The 19,076-nt window shown below is 44.5% G+C and overlaps 1 protein-coding gene across 3 annotated transcripts in view; it reads right to left on the bottom strand.

Moving 5' to 3' along the window:
* Positions 1 to 19,076, bottom strand: part of LOC119379181 (condensin complex subunit 2) — a 75,198-nt gene that overhangs the window by 11,552 nt on the left and 44,570 nt on the right. For all 3 annotated transcript variants that reach the window (XM_049411898.1, XM_037648392.2, XM_049411899.1), the window contains exons 13-15: positions 13,421 to 13,504; positions 11,987 to 12,121; positions 4,380 to 4,472 (exon numbers count right to left, since the gene is read on the bottom strand). In XM_049411898.1, the coding sequence (XP_049267855.1) occupies positions 4,380 to 4,472; positions 11,987 to 12,121; positions 13,421 to 13,504 (312 nt within the window). The remainder of the gene's footprint in view (positions 1 to 4,379; positions 4,473 to 11,986; positions 12,122 to 13,420; positions 13,505 to 19,076) is intronic.

Here is a 19,076-nt window from a genome sequence, read left to right as displayed (position 1 = left end):
CAGGAGTACAGCCTGAGCGCTCTCGCCCTGACGTTTTTCGAGTGTATCGAGTGTCGGCGGAGGCACGGTGCCGCAAAGGCCGCAGGGCGTAGTGAGGGCCGAAGCGCGCCTTCCAGCTCGCGCAGTGTTCGATATATCCGATGGCTGGTAACAATACCGTTCGATATAAACATGCGAATTTCTATACTTTTACAGAGGATTTTCAATGGGATAATTTACGAGTTCGATATAGCCGAAAATTCGATATATGTGGGTTCGATATATCAGTGTTCGACTGTACAAGCAAAAACAGGAGTGGAGAGAAGAGTTGCCTGATACGCTGAATAGGGAAGTTGTGCAATCCAGCTTTTCTACTGGAACTAGAAACTTGTCTCCTGTCACAGCCGCGGACGTATGTAGTTTGGTCTAGGCACACAAGGTCATGATAAAGTTGTTATTGCGCTTGTGTCCCACCGGGCACTTTTGATCGAGATTGGTGCCGATCGGAATCGATTGTGATCCAGTGTTCGCTGTGACTGAGAAAATATAAAACGTCCGCATTATGTGATGACGCCAGGTGAGGCTGAGTCGCGCGTACTATAGTTTACTCACGAGCACATTATTCATGTATTAAGCTTTTAAGTTAACCCACCTACATCTACAGTCCACGCTCCAACCAAAAAATAATTTAGCTGGAGTGCAACGATATCCATTGGCGGCAACACGACAGTCGATGAGTCATTTGCTCGCACCAATGCCAACCGACTCGCAGGCGTCGCTCTCATAAAAAGCATATGCAACAGCGTCACTGCATTTGGCAACAAAACGTGGGCACTGCAACATACACTGTGTGGCGATTCATGTTGAGCATGGCTGCTTTGGTGTCCCAAGTGTTGCTTCGAACAGTACACACCACTGATGAGGCTCCAACTAGAAGAAACACCTTTACGATGGATTTTCGGTGTTAGCCAGCTTGCACGTTTTGCTATCCACTTCAGGCGTCAGTGCAGCTATCTGTCATGGGTGGCAGACGATGGCGTCCGACGCATAGGCGGAGAGTACGGGGGGGCTGGGGGGCTTGGGCCCCCCCCGGACTGCCTCATGGGGGGGCAGAGCCCCCCCTGGCGCCGGCACAAGGTATTTTTTAAGAGCTTGGCTTAGGTCCCGGGGTCGTCCTGTCTGGCAGCTATTTCACAGGAGGCTGTTTATGCCCACTTCTTTTTCATTTCAGCTATTTAAAGTTCGGCACATGGGCCAGTGACAAGTGAAACATTCAATGGAAAAGTGCCTCTCAAACGGATTTTTACGTGCAGAATATGTTGTGCTGATGAACAACTGAAGCGACGACTTAAGCTATGACAAATTAAAAAATTCACCGGCGATTACGATACTGCCTAATTCGCTGAGCGCAGCCTCGTGTTCGGGCAACGCCAGCGGTGTTTGAAGTTTTGACTATCCGCAGTTGTAGCAATGTAAGATTCGTTACATATTGCCACAGAAACTGCCAGCGCTCGAGTGCTACGCACACCATATACTCTGTGCATTGCAGCTGTCGCGAACCAAGTGAAACGCCCACAGCCCCGTTACGACAAGCAAAGCCAGCCGCAGTGCACGTGCCAGGCCTGCATGCGCACGAGCTCCGACAGAGGGGCCAGTGCGCGCGACAGAGGAAGAAAGCGAGGTTAGAGGCCAGTATCCCGTGATATCGACAAACTCCGCGTTCGTCGTCGTTCACGCTATCGGTTACGCCGCCGACGCCAACGGCGATGCCGCTCAACGCAGGAACGGACGTCTGCGCTCTAATTGTCTTGAACCCCGTAGTGTATGGTTTTGAGAACACAAAAATGATACTGAGAATACAAAGCAATCCCGACACAGTCAGTCAGTGAACGCTTTCGCACCAACTTACTCGCCAATAAAAAAACGGGTAATTTCTTGGTTGCCTACATATTGGTACCCTTCGACATGCCTGCTTATAAAAGTACCGAGAAAAGATTGTACGCAGTTTTGATTTATCAGTAAAGTGTTTTACTAAAAGTTCGGCCACCAATGAGAAACTCCATTACTCGTCCAGATTCATAACCGCAGCTTCGCACAAGGTGTAGTGGTAGCAAATGGTATTTGCTACCATCTCAGAATTACTTTCGGCCATCTTGAATTGAACTCACTGGCATAGAATTAAAGCTTCCCGTGATAGCGTTAGCCTACTGTCTCCTGTGTGGCGCATGTTTTAACAAAGTAAAGCCTAACCCCACGCATTTCGTGAGTCGATTTTACGCGACGCAGTCAACGAAGGCGACCTTTTTCGCTTCGAGTCAAGAGTTACGAGGTGGATCGATGTCTTTGTGTAAATTGAAAAATAAATCTAGGGTCTTCCACTTACAGATCTTCATATGATATCGCGGGCACCTAAGAGACTAAAGTTACATTAAATTCTTTAATTTGGAAGTTGGACTCCCCCCCCCCCCCCCCCCCCCCCTCTCTCTCTCTCTCTCTCTATATATATATATATATATATATATATATATATATATATATATATATATATATATATATAGGGAGAGTGATAGAGAAAGGTGGAAAAGCAAGTCGGGCCCCCGCCCCCTCCGGTAAAATGAAAACTCTCCGCCTATGGTCCGACGTGTTCCTTGTAATTGGGGACCTTCGACTAACATCTGAGCATTGTATGAGTATGCATTGAATTTTACTCGCCTTTGATGAAATGCACAGAACAAATCTACGCGCTCTTGGTGGGAAGACAGTTTTTGTCGCCTCATCGCTGCAATCCAGGCGCTCTTTCTGGCTTTATCTGTCGTGAAACAGAACGTTTTGACTTGCGATAGCAAATTAGTTGCGGATCGCAGACTGCATCCTGGCACTACAAATCAGTGCCCGAGTTGCGAGCGCTTCATCGGAATAATTTTATCCGCAGAAAAAAATCGAAACACAAGCAACCACGGCCAGCAACGCAGGCTAAAACCACGCTAAAACAAGGCAAATGGGAAGTTTTCTAGGGAGCGTTTCCGGTGAAGCACAATGTTGCCAGATAACGGTAAGCGCTGGCAAAACCGTCTATATTTGATTGCGAAACCGTCTATATTTGATTACCTATTTGTTAAAGGGACCGACAACAGATTTTTCTCGATCCAGTTTTTTACAGCGCTCACCTTTCGTAGTGTTTGTAGCTGCAGCTGTTATTCCCAAAAGAGCGTGGTTATTTTATCAGCAGTATTTTTCTGCACGAAAAGCCCCTGAACTGTACGCAGATGTTCTCCAGCAACGCTGTGAAGCGATAGCTATGTCAATAGCCCTCCTCGCATTATGCTCAAGGTTTTGCTTTCATAGAAGTGAGTGAAACTGCGGTTAACACCTTCATATTGACATTTTTGACCGTTTTGAAATATAAAAAGCAGGTAGAATAAGTTTTCCCGAACGCTCGTTGTCACATGAGATCTCTTCACTTCCTTGCGACCTAGGCGCTCGTGGCCTCTGCGATTAGTTCCGGCAATGCGTTGCCGGAGTTAATTTCGGAGGCCGCAAGGCGCTTTTCGTACTTTTCCAATGCGTCAGCAGGTGCCGCTAGGCCCTCAGCTAAAAGCGTTCATGCTACTGCTCATGAGCATCGGGTCATACGTCAAACGAAGGCGGCGCCACTGTTCTGCACAGTGAAAACGAATGCATATCTGCACGTTTTACGTTAGAAAATGTTATAATAAAAAGTGTGCTGTATTTCAACGCTAATATAGAGATAATAATTAGCGTACACCAGTAAAAGGTCACGTGATAGGTACATGTGCACGTTCACTTTTCTGCTGTCAGAAGCGCCAAAAGTAATTTTGAGTAAAGAAATAAAAATATAAATCCGCGTTCAATGAGAAAAACAGGGTTCGTTTTGGACAATGCAATAGACAATCCTTCTATTAGTGGAGTTATCTCAATTCGTGTTCTCAGCGGTTGTCGGTCCCTTTAAGTATAGAAAATTTTAAAACGTGACATAATTTACTGCTTATAATTTGCACCCTATTACTATACAAATCCTGCCCCTATTCGAATTTGCTTCCACTTTACTTTGAACCAAAAAAGTGACATTCACACAAGCCAAGTTCCAATTCTTAAAGATGTTGTACAAGTTAATTTGGTCATAACAAAAATGCGCATTTTTCGATATAATATGCGATCTATACTACTCCAACTATCTGATTCGAAATTATTCGACCAAATCACCTTCGACCAAACTTACGTTAACTTTACTATTTGCCCATTCCTACATACAACTATTTCATAATCTCTTTTGAGCTCTATATAACTGGGATTGACTAGATACAAAGGTCTTGCATGTTAGGTGTAAATAAACTCAAAGGCTGACACATGTGAATGACAATATAAGGTTTAGGCCTAACCTTGTTGTCCTTATGTCCAGTCAATGTGCACCACATTGCTTGTTTCATGTCTTTCATATCAAATCTCTTGAATGAAAACTGGAACTTCGGTGGCTGAAATGGCAGAAAAGACATTGTAAGCAATAACGTCGCCACGTAAATTACAACCATATGAAGCTAAAGTGGAAAGTCTACAACTATTGCACATCACCAATTCTAACATACTATGGGCCAGAAACTTGGAGAATAACAAAGAAACCTGAGAAGTCAAGAACCACAGAGTTTGCAATGGAACTAAAAATGATGGCTGATTGCATCAGATTACAAATGGGGTAGCCGATATCCTAGTTGACTTAAGGGAGCAGACTGGTCATTAGGACCGAAAAGTGGCAAAAAAATAAATTTTTTAGAGATGACATCGTTCGTCTCTGCAAGCATTTTTCTATCTGTCAGCAAATTTTCACACTCCAGGAAGCAGTAATTTTTTTCTAATGTCATTCTGACTGCCCAGGTTCTTGATACAGCCAAAATGGAGCAGCTGCAAAAAATGGGAAACCTACTCCGAGACATCTTTATAATTTGCCAGCACCCGTATCCGAAGCTATGCTATCAATTTATGAGCACCTTGTCAAAAAGAGAGCATTTAGAAATGTGCCAACGGCATAAATGAAAGCCTTTGTACGCTTATTTGCTTGGGCTTTGGCATCTTAGGAACAGCTTGCTTCGGTATTTACGGATGAAAGTGCAGATGCCAAGGTAGTAATGAAGTTCAATTGTGGCAATTTGAGAACATCATTAGGTATTTTGGTGGAACTCAATCCCAAACCCAGCCTCCTAAGCATCAGATGGATGAGTGAGAAGGACAGGCACCAAGTGTTGGCCAAGTCTAATCTCAAGCATGCCGCAGCCAAGAGTATCCAGCTCGCACTAAATAAGGGCCACTACAATGCTAAGCAGCAGTCACATTATATTTCAGGTGTCTACTGGCATCCAAATCGCAAAATATGCACATCCTGATTGTTTTTTGTTTTGTTTTTTAATAAACTGCGTGTTATTCGTTTTTTCCATTTTTCTCAAAAAATGTAAATTTATGACTTAAATCTTGAGGCCTCGATATCTTGGCAGCTAGGGCAGGTACAACAATAATTCTTTTTGCAATAGACAGTTTTCAAGCAATCCCAGAACCCCCCACAGGCGCTCGAAGCACTATGAGAAAAGTGTGTACGTTGAGCGAGCCGGCTGTTCCGTCGCCCGCTGTGCGCCATGGGGGCGCTAAACAAAAAAAAACTTGTCGCCGCTGGTCGATTATTATATCTTAAATAGTACTGCACATGTCTGAACGCACCTGCATGTATCTCTACGCATGAAATGCAAAAGGAATGATGCAATCCGTGTAGGTATTACCGAGCAGATGTATACCGGATGTAGCAGTTAAGTGGCATGCGAGTTATCATGTGCTGATACATGCAGTCAAAACGTGCTATCGTGAGCAATGTGAGCTGGAACACCGAACTCATATTTATTCAATGATTACTTGTTCACAAGCCACTAAGGCATTTAATGCCACAGCGGCTCGTGATCGGGTTTGAACAAACTGCAGAGAGGTGTTACAGTGTTCAGGTATACAGGTGGTTATTTGATTTTAATTGAAAAGTCATGCGCTGTACAAAGAAGTGAGCACATTCTGAACTTGTTTAAAGAAAAAGGGATGGGACTAGAATTCACTTGCGAGGTTCCTTGCCCTGATAATTTGCAGTTTCTTGATACATGCTTTTAAGTTTGACTGCGGAGCCTGTTTGCGGGCAGCACAGTCCGCATTCAGCGAAACCAGTGTTTCATGTCGCGTCGGCGCATTTGAATATTGTTAAACGAGGAAGTGTGATGTCATGATTATGCACGGCATTGAAAAAAAAAAATTGCGCGCATAAGATGAGCAGTAGTTTCCAGCTGCAAAGTGATAGTCTCAAAGAGGCGGGATATCCTGCGTATCGGTTTGCGAAAATCGGTTCGCATGGCAAAGAAAGGTAAATACGGACGTCCTCCACCTGTGAATAATGAAGAAACTAGAAATATTGCAGTTATTTCACATATGTATAAGAAGTCGCATGGCCTGAAGAATGTAGGGAAGCGATGTGGGGTGAAGGTTGTGTTTGCCGCCCCAAAAAAGCTTAGTCGCATTAAGGTCGCAGGGGTCTGCAGTGGGCAAAGAAAAATGCGGTCATAGGCATGACAGTTGCTTTGTCAATTAACCACAAATTTCTCTTTGTTGTGTCCACATGTACATCGGCCAGACTGGCCGATGTATTAACACACGCCTCAGCGAGCATCGAAACTCCTCTAATGGAGCCGTCTCATCTCACCTTGCTATGTCAGTCATGCAAATGTAATCCCATCTTTGAAAGCACAGTAATTTTGTACCATCAACCTAATCAGACAACGCGAGAAATTTCAGAGGCATATCATGTCACAAATAACGCCACACTTTGTGTCAGTCAACCTTCTCAGTCGTTGTTACGATCGGCATCTGCGCCGAAAAGGAAGCGGCGTCCCCTGTTCTTCGAACCGGGCGCCCAAGGGCTGCTTGCCTGTTGACAGCGGTTCAGGCACTTGTATTGTCCTCCCGAGACGGGAAGCGAGGCGCCATGCAGTCCGACATACCAAGGTTCGACGAGTCAACCGTAATGGTTTCCTGTCGCGACTTCTTCCTTGGTCACACGCTCGGCTGTCCGAGCGTGTGACCCATCGCCCTACGGCCTTCACACGGCAAGAAAGAGCGTCTTGGTGCCACAGGTGCAAAGTGCGGTGGCCACGCCCCAGTCGAGGACTATGACCTGGGCGGGTGTGGGTGGCACCCTCATTAGTGCTGTGTGTGACGTGATTGGGCCGACCCAACTTGGAGCAATTCCCCCATCTAGGGATCTGGGGAAAAGAGACCCTTTAAAACAAGCCCCCGCGCACTCATTCGGCACGGAATCGTCATGTAGACACGAGATCGCCATGTAAATAAAAACCTCTGTTAAGTTTGCCTTCCTCAAGCCTCTTCCTCCGGAGTCTCTGGTGCCTGCAAAGGCCGGTCGCAACAGTTGTTACAAGACAAGGAATTCAACTTCATTATTCAACTGTAAATACGCACCTTCGTTGTTTGAATTTTTGTGCTTTGTATGCACGCCCATTTTTGTATATATGCTTTTTTTTTTCACGTGTGCAATAAACTTTCAGTTGTGAATGAGCGCTAGAGGGTTTGTGCATTTCCTTCCTTGTCCTGCTTCTTTCTTTTTTCACTCTAAGTATTATTCCAACTTGTAGTTATAGTGCCAATGAAGGTTAGTGGGCACTTATCGTTCGTTGGTTACATATACGGCGCAAGCGACGCAGTGAATGTATCATTTCCCCAAATGCGGACTACACTTTCTAGTGTACTCTTTATATCAGAACCTCACATTGTACTTGTCGACAGTGTCGATGGATGTTGATTCCAAATGCATCCGCGATTCATAGACCGCTCCTGCACTTCATAGGCAACCGAGTTGTACCTTTTTTTTTCATTTATGCTGTAAGGCGTACTGGCGGTCGAAAAAAAAAAAAAAAAAGAAAAAAAAAAGGTGACGCTTCTGAGCCGCTCAGCTGGTCCAACAGTGGGACAGATAGAAATAGCCGAGACGACGTTGCAGCTAAACACTGAAGTTCACGATTGAATTACGCAGTAACATGTTGCACCTTGCCAAATTCACTGTGTCTAAGAAGTCCTCGCACGGCGCAAGTGGAAAGCTACAGCGTGAGGCCCACGCACTCACCGCGGCTGCTGTTGCGGCCACTGCGGCACACACACTTTTCCCATGAGCGCTTGCGCACCCGCTGGTGGCGCTCGTGTGTTTGAAAAAGGTCTATTGAAACCTCTATGTGCATAGAATCCAAGTATGGGAGCAGAATTTAGAGCACGAGCCTTTCTAATTAATTACTCGTCAAAATTGTAACAGGATGGCAACTGTTTTCCAGAATGGAAAGTTCATTCTGCTGTAAAATAATTAAGAAAGGCGAAAAAAAAACTTTCTTCTTGCATACTTTCAATCTTTCGTCATTAGTCTATGCTGCCATATCTTAAATGTCACTTTTAATTATGCACTTCTTTTTTTCTATTGAGGCCTTAAAATAATAGGGGAGTGAACTTAAGTTATCTAAGGAACAAGATGAGTTATAGGAAAAGTAATTACATATTTGAAATCAACAGAAAAAACTGCAGAAGCCTGTGCAGTTTTATCAAGATTGCTGAAAAAATAAATAAAAAATATTAAGAAAAAATTGGACCAGGGCAAGTCATGTAAGGAAAGGAGAGATAATCGGTGGTCAGTTAGAGCAAAACAATGGTTATCAAGAAATGGGAAGCTGGGCCAAGCACAGCAAAGGGTTAGTTGAGATGCCAGAATGAAGAAATTTGCAGCCATGGAATAGAATCAGCTTGCGCAAGACAGTGTGGTTTAGATATCGTTGGGAGAGGCTTTCATCCTGCAGTGGACATGAAATGTAGAAATGTTAAGGAAACTGAAAATGTATGAAAACAAAACTTGCTGAAGGTGGGCGATGAGCCCGCATAGGCCGCAATACATCTACATTAAGCTACCGCAGTGGCCATCCTCTCATCAACTATCTTGAGAACTTGTGTATCTGTATGACATTAGCCTACAGAGTATCAACTAGCACTGCTTATAGCCATTATGACAAACATGCAACATCTGCAACTGCAGATGTCATTTATGTGAACAATTTCGAGAAAGGGATTAAAAAACAAAGAACACTAACAAGGACAAGCACTGTTATACCTTGAATTATACAGTGCCAACTCAGACATTACTAAATTCACATACGAAAAGGATGGCAGTGGTCAAGAGGACAACACATGACACATCCACTGCCATGGCAGCAGACAGGTGGCAATGGCTAACACTCAGTTTAAAGTCGTGGTTTTTTTGGAGCATAAAGATGGCAGAGATGAGCAAAATAAAAGTGCAGACTTAAACTAAATTTTATTCACACAAAATATAAATACGTATGTGAAAGGGAAGAGAAAATATGGGAGGAGTGAGAAAGTTCTAAATTCATTTGCTATCCAGAACGAAAATTGCGAATATGATAGCCACAGTGACGGTGAATCAAAGAAACAGTAGTACACTCAAACCTCATAATAACAAAGTTACATCTTACACGAAAATAACTTCGTTATATCTAAAAATTCGTTATAAATGCATACTCCTAACACTGTATGTATTGCAAGACTATTATTCACTTACTTCGTTATAACCGATATTTCGTTATATCCGTGTTCATTATATCGAGGTTTCAGTGTATCACTTTTTAAATGTGAAGCGTTTCTTGGTGAAACAAAGACACTTTGGCCTGCTCACCCGTAGAATTGCACTGGATGGCACACAACGTGAAGTGGTTTAAAGCTTCCCGCCAATTACAAAGGGCTCATCCATAATACATCATCATCATCAAAACAACCAGAATGTGCAGCTACATATGAGCTCACTTCACAAGTGCATTTGCAGTAGGTGCAGTAAGAAAGTTTACAATGGCACTATGAAGGCCACTCCTCCAGCTTAAGGTGCAACTGCGTTGCGTGCTGCGTGCAGGCCTCGCTTTTTTTTTTAATGCACAATCTTTGTGTTTCCTTAAAGGGATACTGAACAAAAATTTGAAAAATCTACGAAAACACTTACATTCGCCTCGGACGACACGACTGTTCCTATAAACAGCGTTTATTTCATGTAATTTCGAGCCGTTGGATGTATTTTTAGTGGACTGTGAGAGCACGGCGGCTGCAAGCCAGTGCGCTTGTTGACGGCCGTGACATCGAATGCTCCAGCAAGAGAGGGGCAACCGGCACGCTTTCTCCTGCCCTGCCACTTCCCTTTCTCCACCTCTCCTCTCAAGAACCGAGGGTGGCTTGGGGTGGCTGGTGTGGTGCTGAGCCTTGTCCCCTTTTCCCCACATGGGAGACAAAATAGCGCTTCTTCCTCAAAAACCACAACAACTACCGAGCGTGTCGTGAGCGTGTAAAGATGCAAGGTGTGAGTGACAGTGGTTCCACGAGTGGTGATTGCGACTCCGAGTTCGACAGGCCTCCAAAACGGATGCGCCAAATACAACCATATGCGTGTGACCCTTCTGCTTCGCCAAGCGACAGCAAGGACGACGAGCCAGACGAGCCGCCATAGCCCAACGTGGGTCGACAGTTGGGACTAGCAATTTATACAGTGACTCATATTCACTATCCTCGAAGTGTTCGGAGCACAAAAAGTCACGCTTTGAAGGCACCCATGTTGGCTGTGATGGGCGTGCAGCGCGAATCCATATCCTTCGAAGCTTCGGCTCTGTTAAAAAGGTATGACAGGGCATGTCTCTCTCGACACTGCTTTTCGCACACCCTAGCACAGAACGGCGTTGAGGCATTTTGCATTGCGCCAGGTGCTTCACCGTTCACATTACGTAGCAGCACACAACACAAACGGCAAATTCGTAGTCGTGGGCACAAGCTCCACTTGAGAAAACAGATATACAGCCCAGAGCGCAGCAGTGGCGTCGTTGGCTGCCGGTTGATAACACGCACGGAGAACACCTTCCCGACCTTCCTCCGTGAGAACACATTTTGAGAGAGATGCGCGACAGCGGGTGGCGGCTTGCGATGTCGATTGGTAAGCGATTTTGCAGCGAGCACGGTTGGCGAGTCAGTATCCGGCGGGTTTCGCGTCACTTCCTATCTAGTTCGCGGCGCGGCCACTAGACGCACCAATTTGCGAAAAATGCATTAAATTCATCATTTTCTGCTAGTCTCTGGCTGAAATGAAGGTTGTTTCAACAAATTTCAGCACCCAATCTTTCAATTGGGCCATTTATCTCAGCGGCGAAAATTGTGTTCAGTATCCCTTTAAGAATTGTAGAGCAACAGTGTTGAGATTCATTGCTGGAGAAAAAAAGCAACATCAACATTACATTTTCATCACATCATCTTTATCCCATGCGAGAATACGTGCATATGGAACAACCACAAATTTTTGCCACCCTTTTGTTGCACCTATACTACAATTAACTGACTCGATCATAAATAGCATCCACACCTTGTATGGTGTCGCAAACTTCAGTCACTATTATGCATCAGTTCAACAGAAATATTGCAAGTCAGTTTTGTAAAAAAAAAAAACGCAGTTTTATACAGCAGCTTTATAGTGTGGTGGGCAATTGTGAATATCCCCCAAAAAATCGATTGGCCACTTAAAGCTTTGCAGCAGTGCACATACCAAAAAAAAAAGCTTCCATTTGCAATAAGATCGCCTGTTTTCTATGGGAATTTCTCGAGACAGTACAGAATCGCCTCTTTCGACTATGGAATCATCGAGAGTGCACTCTGTGATACCGTGAAACAAGCGGTAACATCCTTTTCCTCGCCGATCAGAATTGCTTAAAAGATAGTCTTGATGGTGACACACACTTCCTGAACATTTGAGATTGCTTGCAAAATAAATGAAAGCTCAGGCACTTAGCACAACCATATTTACAGCTACTCATGCTTGTCACTTCATGTGTGGCGATAACAACAACTCCAAACTGAGCGCTAATGCAAGTGTACAAACCTTTGGGTGACAGGGAACCACAGGTTTGAGTTCAGGTGGTGGTGGTTGTGGTGGTAGTAGTTGCAAAGGTTCTACTGGAACAGGTGGACCAACATCAGCAGCATTGTCCAGAGACATGTTGGAATCCTCGTGGATCTGGCAAAGGAGAGAGACATACAGACGACTAAACTATTCAAACAATGAAATACAGAGCCACTCAAGACTTGGGCATGCCATAACAAACTAAAGCAAACCGATGGCCCATACTTAGGGAAGGTTTTCTTATAGTTATAATTATCACACCTTGTGCAATGATAGTGCATCATATCTTTCCGCAAAAAAGCATTATTCATATTGACAGACATTAGAAGAGTAAAATGTCTTAAAAGGGTCATGAACCACCCCTTGGGCTCGGTGAGAAAACACATCCTGCTATGAACACCTCAGCCAAACCTTGCAGTCGTGCGCAGCAATTTTCTTAAGGCCCTGCAACACTTTTTCAGCATGGTTAGAAAACGCTGGTAGTCGAGGCTCCCAGGAACATGCGAGCCAAAGATTATAGCGCAGCACGCGGCCTGAGATTTACAATAAATTCTCAAAGTCAGCTAGAAATCGCTTCCTCTTCTCTCTACAAAAATGATGCTTACGGCGTCACTGACACAAGTTCCACGCCATTGGCCGATTTGAACATAGCGCACTCGGCAGTTACTGCGGCCGCCGCGGGAGGCCGTCACTTGCCTGCGCATGCGCGATTGACGAAAGTATGTTGCGTGTTCAAAGAAAAAAAAAGAAAAAAGTGCTAAAGGTCACGCGTAACGTTTCTTCCCCCGTGCCACCCCTCCCTGCTTAGCTTCGAGCGCTTTTGTCAGGACGAGAGAAGAGAGAAAGCCATTACAGCGTGCAACAAATCTTTGTAACACCGCTCGTACTGGACGGATTATAAACATTTTTACAGTGGTCGATTCATGAGGAAATAAGCTCCTTTAATGAAGCCATTCCATGGCTACTTGGAATAGTGTTGCAGGGCCCCTTTAAGCGCGCTCTCTTTATACAGAGTCCCGTCAGTCTTCGGTGGGCGAGGCACCTGCTGTTTGACTTCAACAGATAGCATGCTATTGGCCAATTGCCAACAAAAATCAAGAGCAGCGTTTGGATCAGATGCGCTACTCTCCATGCGATGCCGCAATGTGCCGAAGCTGTCCCTCCCTGTGTAGCTTCCAGCACACTTCTCGGGACGAGAGAAGAGAGAAAGCGTTTAAGGCGTGCAACAAATCCCTGTAATTTTGCTTGTTCTTGATTGATTCGAGGAATTTTTGCAGCAATCCATTCGTGAGTCAATAAACTCCAATACTGATGCCATTCGATGATTACTTGAAAAAGTGGTTCAGGACCCCTTTAAGGCAGAGGAAAGGATCAGTGCCAAGTGCAAAGAAGACATTTAAGTGTAAAACATACATCAGGAGGAAGACCCCCGTCAGTACTGGTACGACCACGACCACCAGCAACAACTCCAGTGGAACCTATAGCAACCCTGGGAACCTGAAAAAGTCACAGTACATTACTAAGAGAAATGAAATTGTTCAATATAAGGAAGGCGAAATAATAAAAAGTGACGAGACCATACGGATAAAAAATCTCACTTTGCTCATTCACCAAACCATAGATACAACAGGTGCTTTTCTATACACAATCTTTACATATTGGCGGCAACAGAGAGTACAATTCTGCTGCTTGAATAGGCGGGCGAACATTACTTGCACAATGGCTTAAAATGCATAACTGGCTATTTACTGCAGTAATGTTAGTAGCTTTGGTGTTGTGAAACGGGAAAAATATCAGTTCAGAGCAGACATTTATGCTTTCAAAGCAGGAAAAGTTTCTATTAAGCACAAAAAAAAAGCTATGGTTCACATGAAGCAAACCGTACATACAGTTACTATGACACAAGTAAAGCTGTGTCAGGGTTTGTACAGGTTTTAAAGGAGAAAATTCAAGGATATTCAAGGAATTTCGAGGGCCTGTCACACGCTTTTCAAGGACTTAAAAACGGATTTTTTTTTACTATAACAATGTTTCAAATTCGGTTTAAATTTATCGCACTTATACAGTTGAAACTCAATTTAACGAAGCTATTACCACGCTAAAACTACTTTGTTAATTCGGGAAGTCCCTAAAATTGAGAAAGGGGTTTTTTAGTCCTTTGAAACCTAAAATTGTTAGAGGCATTGTTTTTGCCGCTAACCCGCGCGTCCTTGTGTGAAGTCTGTTCAGGTGTACCGAACATTGAGCCTCACATATTTGGTCCAGGCGATGCAGGCCAGATAGACAGTCACGTGAAATATGACATGCAGCCGAAATGCAAAGACGAGGAGAACGAATGCAGTAATTATGCGAGCAGGAGAGGACCCGTACGAACCCTGTGTGTACTAAAAAAATATTTCTATTTACTATTTATCATATAATGCACTCACTGAATTTACAAAACACAAAATGAACAGATTTCAGGAAGACTCAAGAGCTTCACAATGTCTTTTCTTTTGCATATAATGTAACATTGGTACAGTGAAGTATGATTTAATGTCCCAGTAAAACGTCTCATAAGCATAAAAGTGAAACAAATTACCTTAAGATGAAGAAAAAAAATGCAACCATAAAAATTACAGCGAAATGAATCTCCTACAGTAGCACTGAAAATTTCAAAATTTTATAATGAAAATTGCATAAACTGCACATAACAAAACAATTAAAATGACAATGTTGGTAAGCTGGTAACTGAGTTCGTACAACTCAGTAGTAGCACCAACTGAAAAAGAATGGAATTAGACGACGACAATACTACTTCTATTAGACATAGATATAACACTGCTACAGCAGGATTAGTACTTTGTACAAACCGAGTTGACTTGCACAGCGTGCAAAACGCCACATGTCACGAAGTAAGCAAACAAGCAAGTATGACGTCTAACTGTGATTTCGCAATGACGTGCTACCACAATCATGTTTGAAAGATTTCTGATTATACACGCAAGCTATAGAAGAAGAAGTACAGGTGCTCCCAGAATTATTCGGAATGCCGGACACGCAGCCGCTCGCCGGCGGAGCGCAACAGCTGAAAAGTAGTGCCATGGTCAGCGCGTGCATGGTCTCCCTAGGAAGCAAGTGTTGCTCCCTAGTGCACCTAGATTTACATTGTGTTGCTACAAAACGGTAGCCCTAGGTGCCCCTTAGCGTTTTGATAAAGGGGGCTACTTGGGTGGTGTCTGTGACAAGCTGTGTGCATGCATGCACGTGCATTGCAGCATAAGCCTTCGTGTGCCTGGGTAGCTCTTTTTCCTTGTTTCCAAGGGCCCTATTGATCATTTGTTCAGAATATTTATGGTAGGAGACCGTGACTAGCGCTGGCAAAGGGCAGCGTTTTTGCTTCATGCAACCGCGAACATATCGGCGGCCCGACTGATAAAGAGATAGGAGCATATTTAATCATGCCAGTGACACAAATTTTGCCCTTTGCCTTTAAAGACAGCATGCCAAAAAGCATGCCCTCCTTGTCATAACGCTAAAGGGAACCTTGCGCTACCCTTCTGGAGCAAGACAACGCCAATCTAGATGCACTAGGGAGCGAAACTTGCTCACTAAGGAGATCGCGCAAGCGCAGACATCGCCTGTATTTATCCGCCAGTGCGTTCCACCGGCGAGCGGCTGCGTGTCCGGTGTTCCGAATTATTCTGGGAGCGCCTGTACATGCTTGCAAGAGCTACTATGCAAGAACCAACAAGCAAAAGCAATGCTGACAATGGCAAAAGCAGCATGCCATGAAACCATGCACTCACTACAGTGTGTCAGAGCGCCATACAGAGTGTTTTAAATGTAAACATTTCGACAGAAATCTGTCTGGCTGGGTGGAATATTTAGGAGGTTAATATGGCTCCAGCCAAGTTTAAGAGAGCCCGACGTTTCGGGACCGATTCGGCCCCTTCCTCAGGAGGTGACTGGTTTGGTCGTGGAAGCTTCTCCCCGACTTGTTCCACCGCGGCTCCGGATTTCCCTTTCCCTCACGTTTCGGAGGCCGTGAACGTAAACCGAGGGCATTGTTCCTAGGGACCGGTTCACATTTGCCGGCGTGTTTTGAATGTGCCACGACTCGAGCAAGAGCCTCCTTCCCAGATTCCTTTCTGTTTCCAGAACAGAAGCGATATCCATCTTCCTGACGTCGTTCTTATGTTGGCGCATTCTTTCTGGGAAGAAATGTGTCTGAAAATCCACAAAAATAAGGGAAGTGCAATATTTGCTTGCTACCTTTATTATTACATATTCTGTGGTGGCAGGCATCATCAGATGACTAGAAACAATAATTACAGCATTAATTACAAAAATTAAAATTAAATTTTTAATTTGAGGAGACATGCGGTGGGGTCAAATAGAAGAATTGAAGTTTTTCCAGCAAAGAGCCCTTCACCAATTTGAGATTTTCCAATAAGTAACGCCCGATTATTGCCGAGTGATAAAATTCAACCAAATTCCCCGGCGAAACTGAAACCTAAGTGACAATAAGTGCAACTAGAAGACGACCATAATGATGTCATTGTTTCCAACAACAACTGCAGTGGCGTTAGTTATTCAGCATTCATTAAAGGGACACTAAAGGCAAATATTAAGTCGACATTGATTGTTGAAGTAGCATTCCACAAACCTCGTAGTGTTTGTTTCGTGCCGAGGAAATGCTTATTTTGAAAGAAAATCCCGTTTCAGTGGTCCGCACAGCGTTAGCGCACCTCAAATCACCCACCTGAACGGGCCTTCTGACGCAGCAGTTGCTGTGCCCAACGTTGCCTGCCTTTACTGCCCGGCCGCCGACGCTACGGTTTCTTGCGCAACAGTGGCCATCAACTTTGCCAAGACACAGCCACGGGCCACTCAGAAACTGTATAGTTCACTGTAACGGAGCTTAGCTTGGCCAGCAGCAGCAGTAGAGTATCATCAGCACGAAAATAGTGAGAGCGAAGCACACACAGCAGTATGCGATACTGAAACTACCACAGAGACACGCAGCTCGGCGAAAACGGAACTTTTGAACCCCTCGCGCCGTTCTCCATGGTAACGCCAAGAGGTTCTTTTTTCCATGAATCAAACAGAAACGAACAAGCAGCATTTTATTACATCTTGTGATGCACAGAAGGTCCTTTTTTTTTATCGCAACTAGTTTGATTACTAGTGGCTAATTGTACTCGGGACTCCTGACGTCACAGCTGGGATCATTTCCAAAATGTCCCACTCGTGGCGCATATCGTGTCCTACATTTACCTTAATTTCTCGATTAGTAGAGCACTGCTGTTGGTAATATTGATGTTTTAGACTTTATCACACACTGACGTTTCACTCTGACATAAATTGTTATTTGCCTTTAGTGTCCCTTTAACATATGTGTGCCATGCCCGCTATAATCTAAGTGCAGCCTGCAAACCAACGAAGCAAAGTAGATCAATGGTCGATATAACAACGCTAGCTCATTCTGGACATTTTGGGAGAAAGTATGTCAGTTGCACACTTCCATGTTTTGGGTTTGGTATCACGACAAAATGGCGCAGATGTCATCACTGTACAAAAAATACTAATAGCCCCCCTCCCCCCCTTTTTTTTAACTGCAGAGAAGCGATGGACCCCTTGCATGAACGAGTCCAATTCTCCTATTTGACTTAACTACCTATCTCCAGTAATTCAAACAGTTAATTTATTTAGTTTCTTTAATTACTGGTATAACTGTTGTTCCTATTCATCTTAACAATACTGCAACTACCGAAAAAGCAATTATGAATGCAGCAAGCAAGTATCGTATTTCCCTGACTTTTGAGGATTTTCGGACACACTTCTTGAAACACATTGTATACAGTACAGAGCACTTATAACGTAAGTCGCCAGAGTGGTGAATATCTGCACTATAACTGAAGCAACCTTTTACAAAGGCTGCGCAATTGCAAAACATCCTGAGCAAGCAGCCACGCAGACCTGAGTGTTAGCATCTGTTTAAATTTCCAAATGTTGAAAGCTTAACATGATACTTAAGTACCTGCTGCTGATACTTAAGTACCTGTGTTGCCGACAAAGTGAACGCAGAAAAAAATAACTACTAACAAAAGAAAGCACAGACGTGGATAGTCAGCAACTAACTTTTTCAGACCTCTCTGATTATGAAGGCTTCTTTGTGGAACCACGCTACATAGAAACTATGTCAAACGGCAACAGAAATTCCGCACATTGTATGGCACCTTGTTCAATTTCCCGGGTGCGCGTCATGTTGAAAATGGCAATCCGCCATTTCAAAGTTGCACATGCCCTCCAATCCCTTGCTTTGGTTTGCTATGTGGTTCCTCCTTTTCCAAATGCAGCCCCCAACATATAAAGAGTTCTGTTAACTTGGTATCAAACTGCAATCATGGTACAGTGAAACCTCGTTAATACGTACCTGCCGGGAACGAGGCATAACTACGCACTAAACGGTAGTACGCATTAACCACCAAGTACAAATTTGCCTCTCCTGGCGTACGCCATCGCCGCCAGCAGTGAAATAGAGTGCCACAGCAAATATTGTCTAAAGCACCCATCGCAAAGCCTTTTCTTTCTTTTTGCCCAAGTGGAGAAAATATCCTAGCACTCTCGCACGAACACCCGATAGCGCACGGTGGCCACGCCAAAGAGCATTTCAAAACTATTAAAGGGTCCGGGATACGCAGTGACCGACAAAGCGACAAAACGGACAGTGTCTGCATTCCGCAATATATGTGTATGCGTCTGTACCGCGATCTGCTACTAAACGAAAACTGACACGCGATACGGCCGCGTGGAGTCGATCGTCTCCTGGGTACTTGCGTGCAGCGCGTCGCCTGCTCGGCTCACGTACGCCGTCACTACCGGGCCGCTTGCTGTACCGCACGCGCGCATCAGTCGTGGGATTGTTCTTCGTGCCCACTTCGTTCCAGACCGTGCACAGATGCGGCGAGTAGCTTGTTCGGTTAACGCAGCGATGTCGAGCTTCCTCCGCGACGCTGTAGCGGTCCTGGCAGCGAACGAAGGCGCGTTGGGTGGTCGCCTCATAAAAGCATGCAATATGGTTACA

The sequence above is a fragment of the Rhipicephalus sanguineus genome, chromosome 1, assembly GCF_013339695.2.
Source record: "Rhipicephalus sanguineus isolate Rsan-2018 chromosome 1, BIME_Rsan_1.4, whole genome shotgun sequence".
NCBI lineage: Eukaryota > Metazoa > Arthropoda > Arachnida > Ixodida > Ixodidae > Rhipicephalus > Rhipicephalus sanguineus.
The sequence above is the reverse complement of the archived record's forward strand: the minus strand, read 5'-3'. Positions and strand labels throughout refer to the sequence as shown.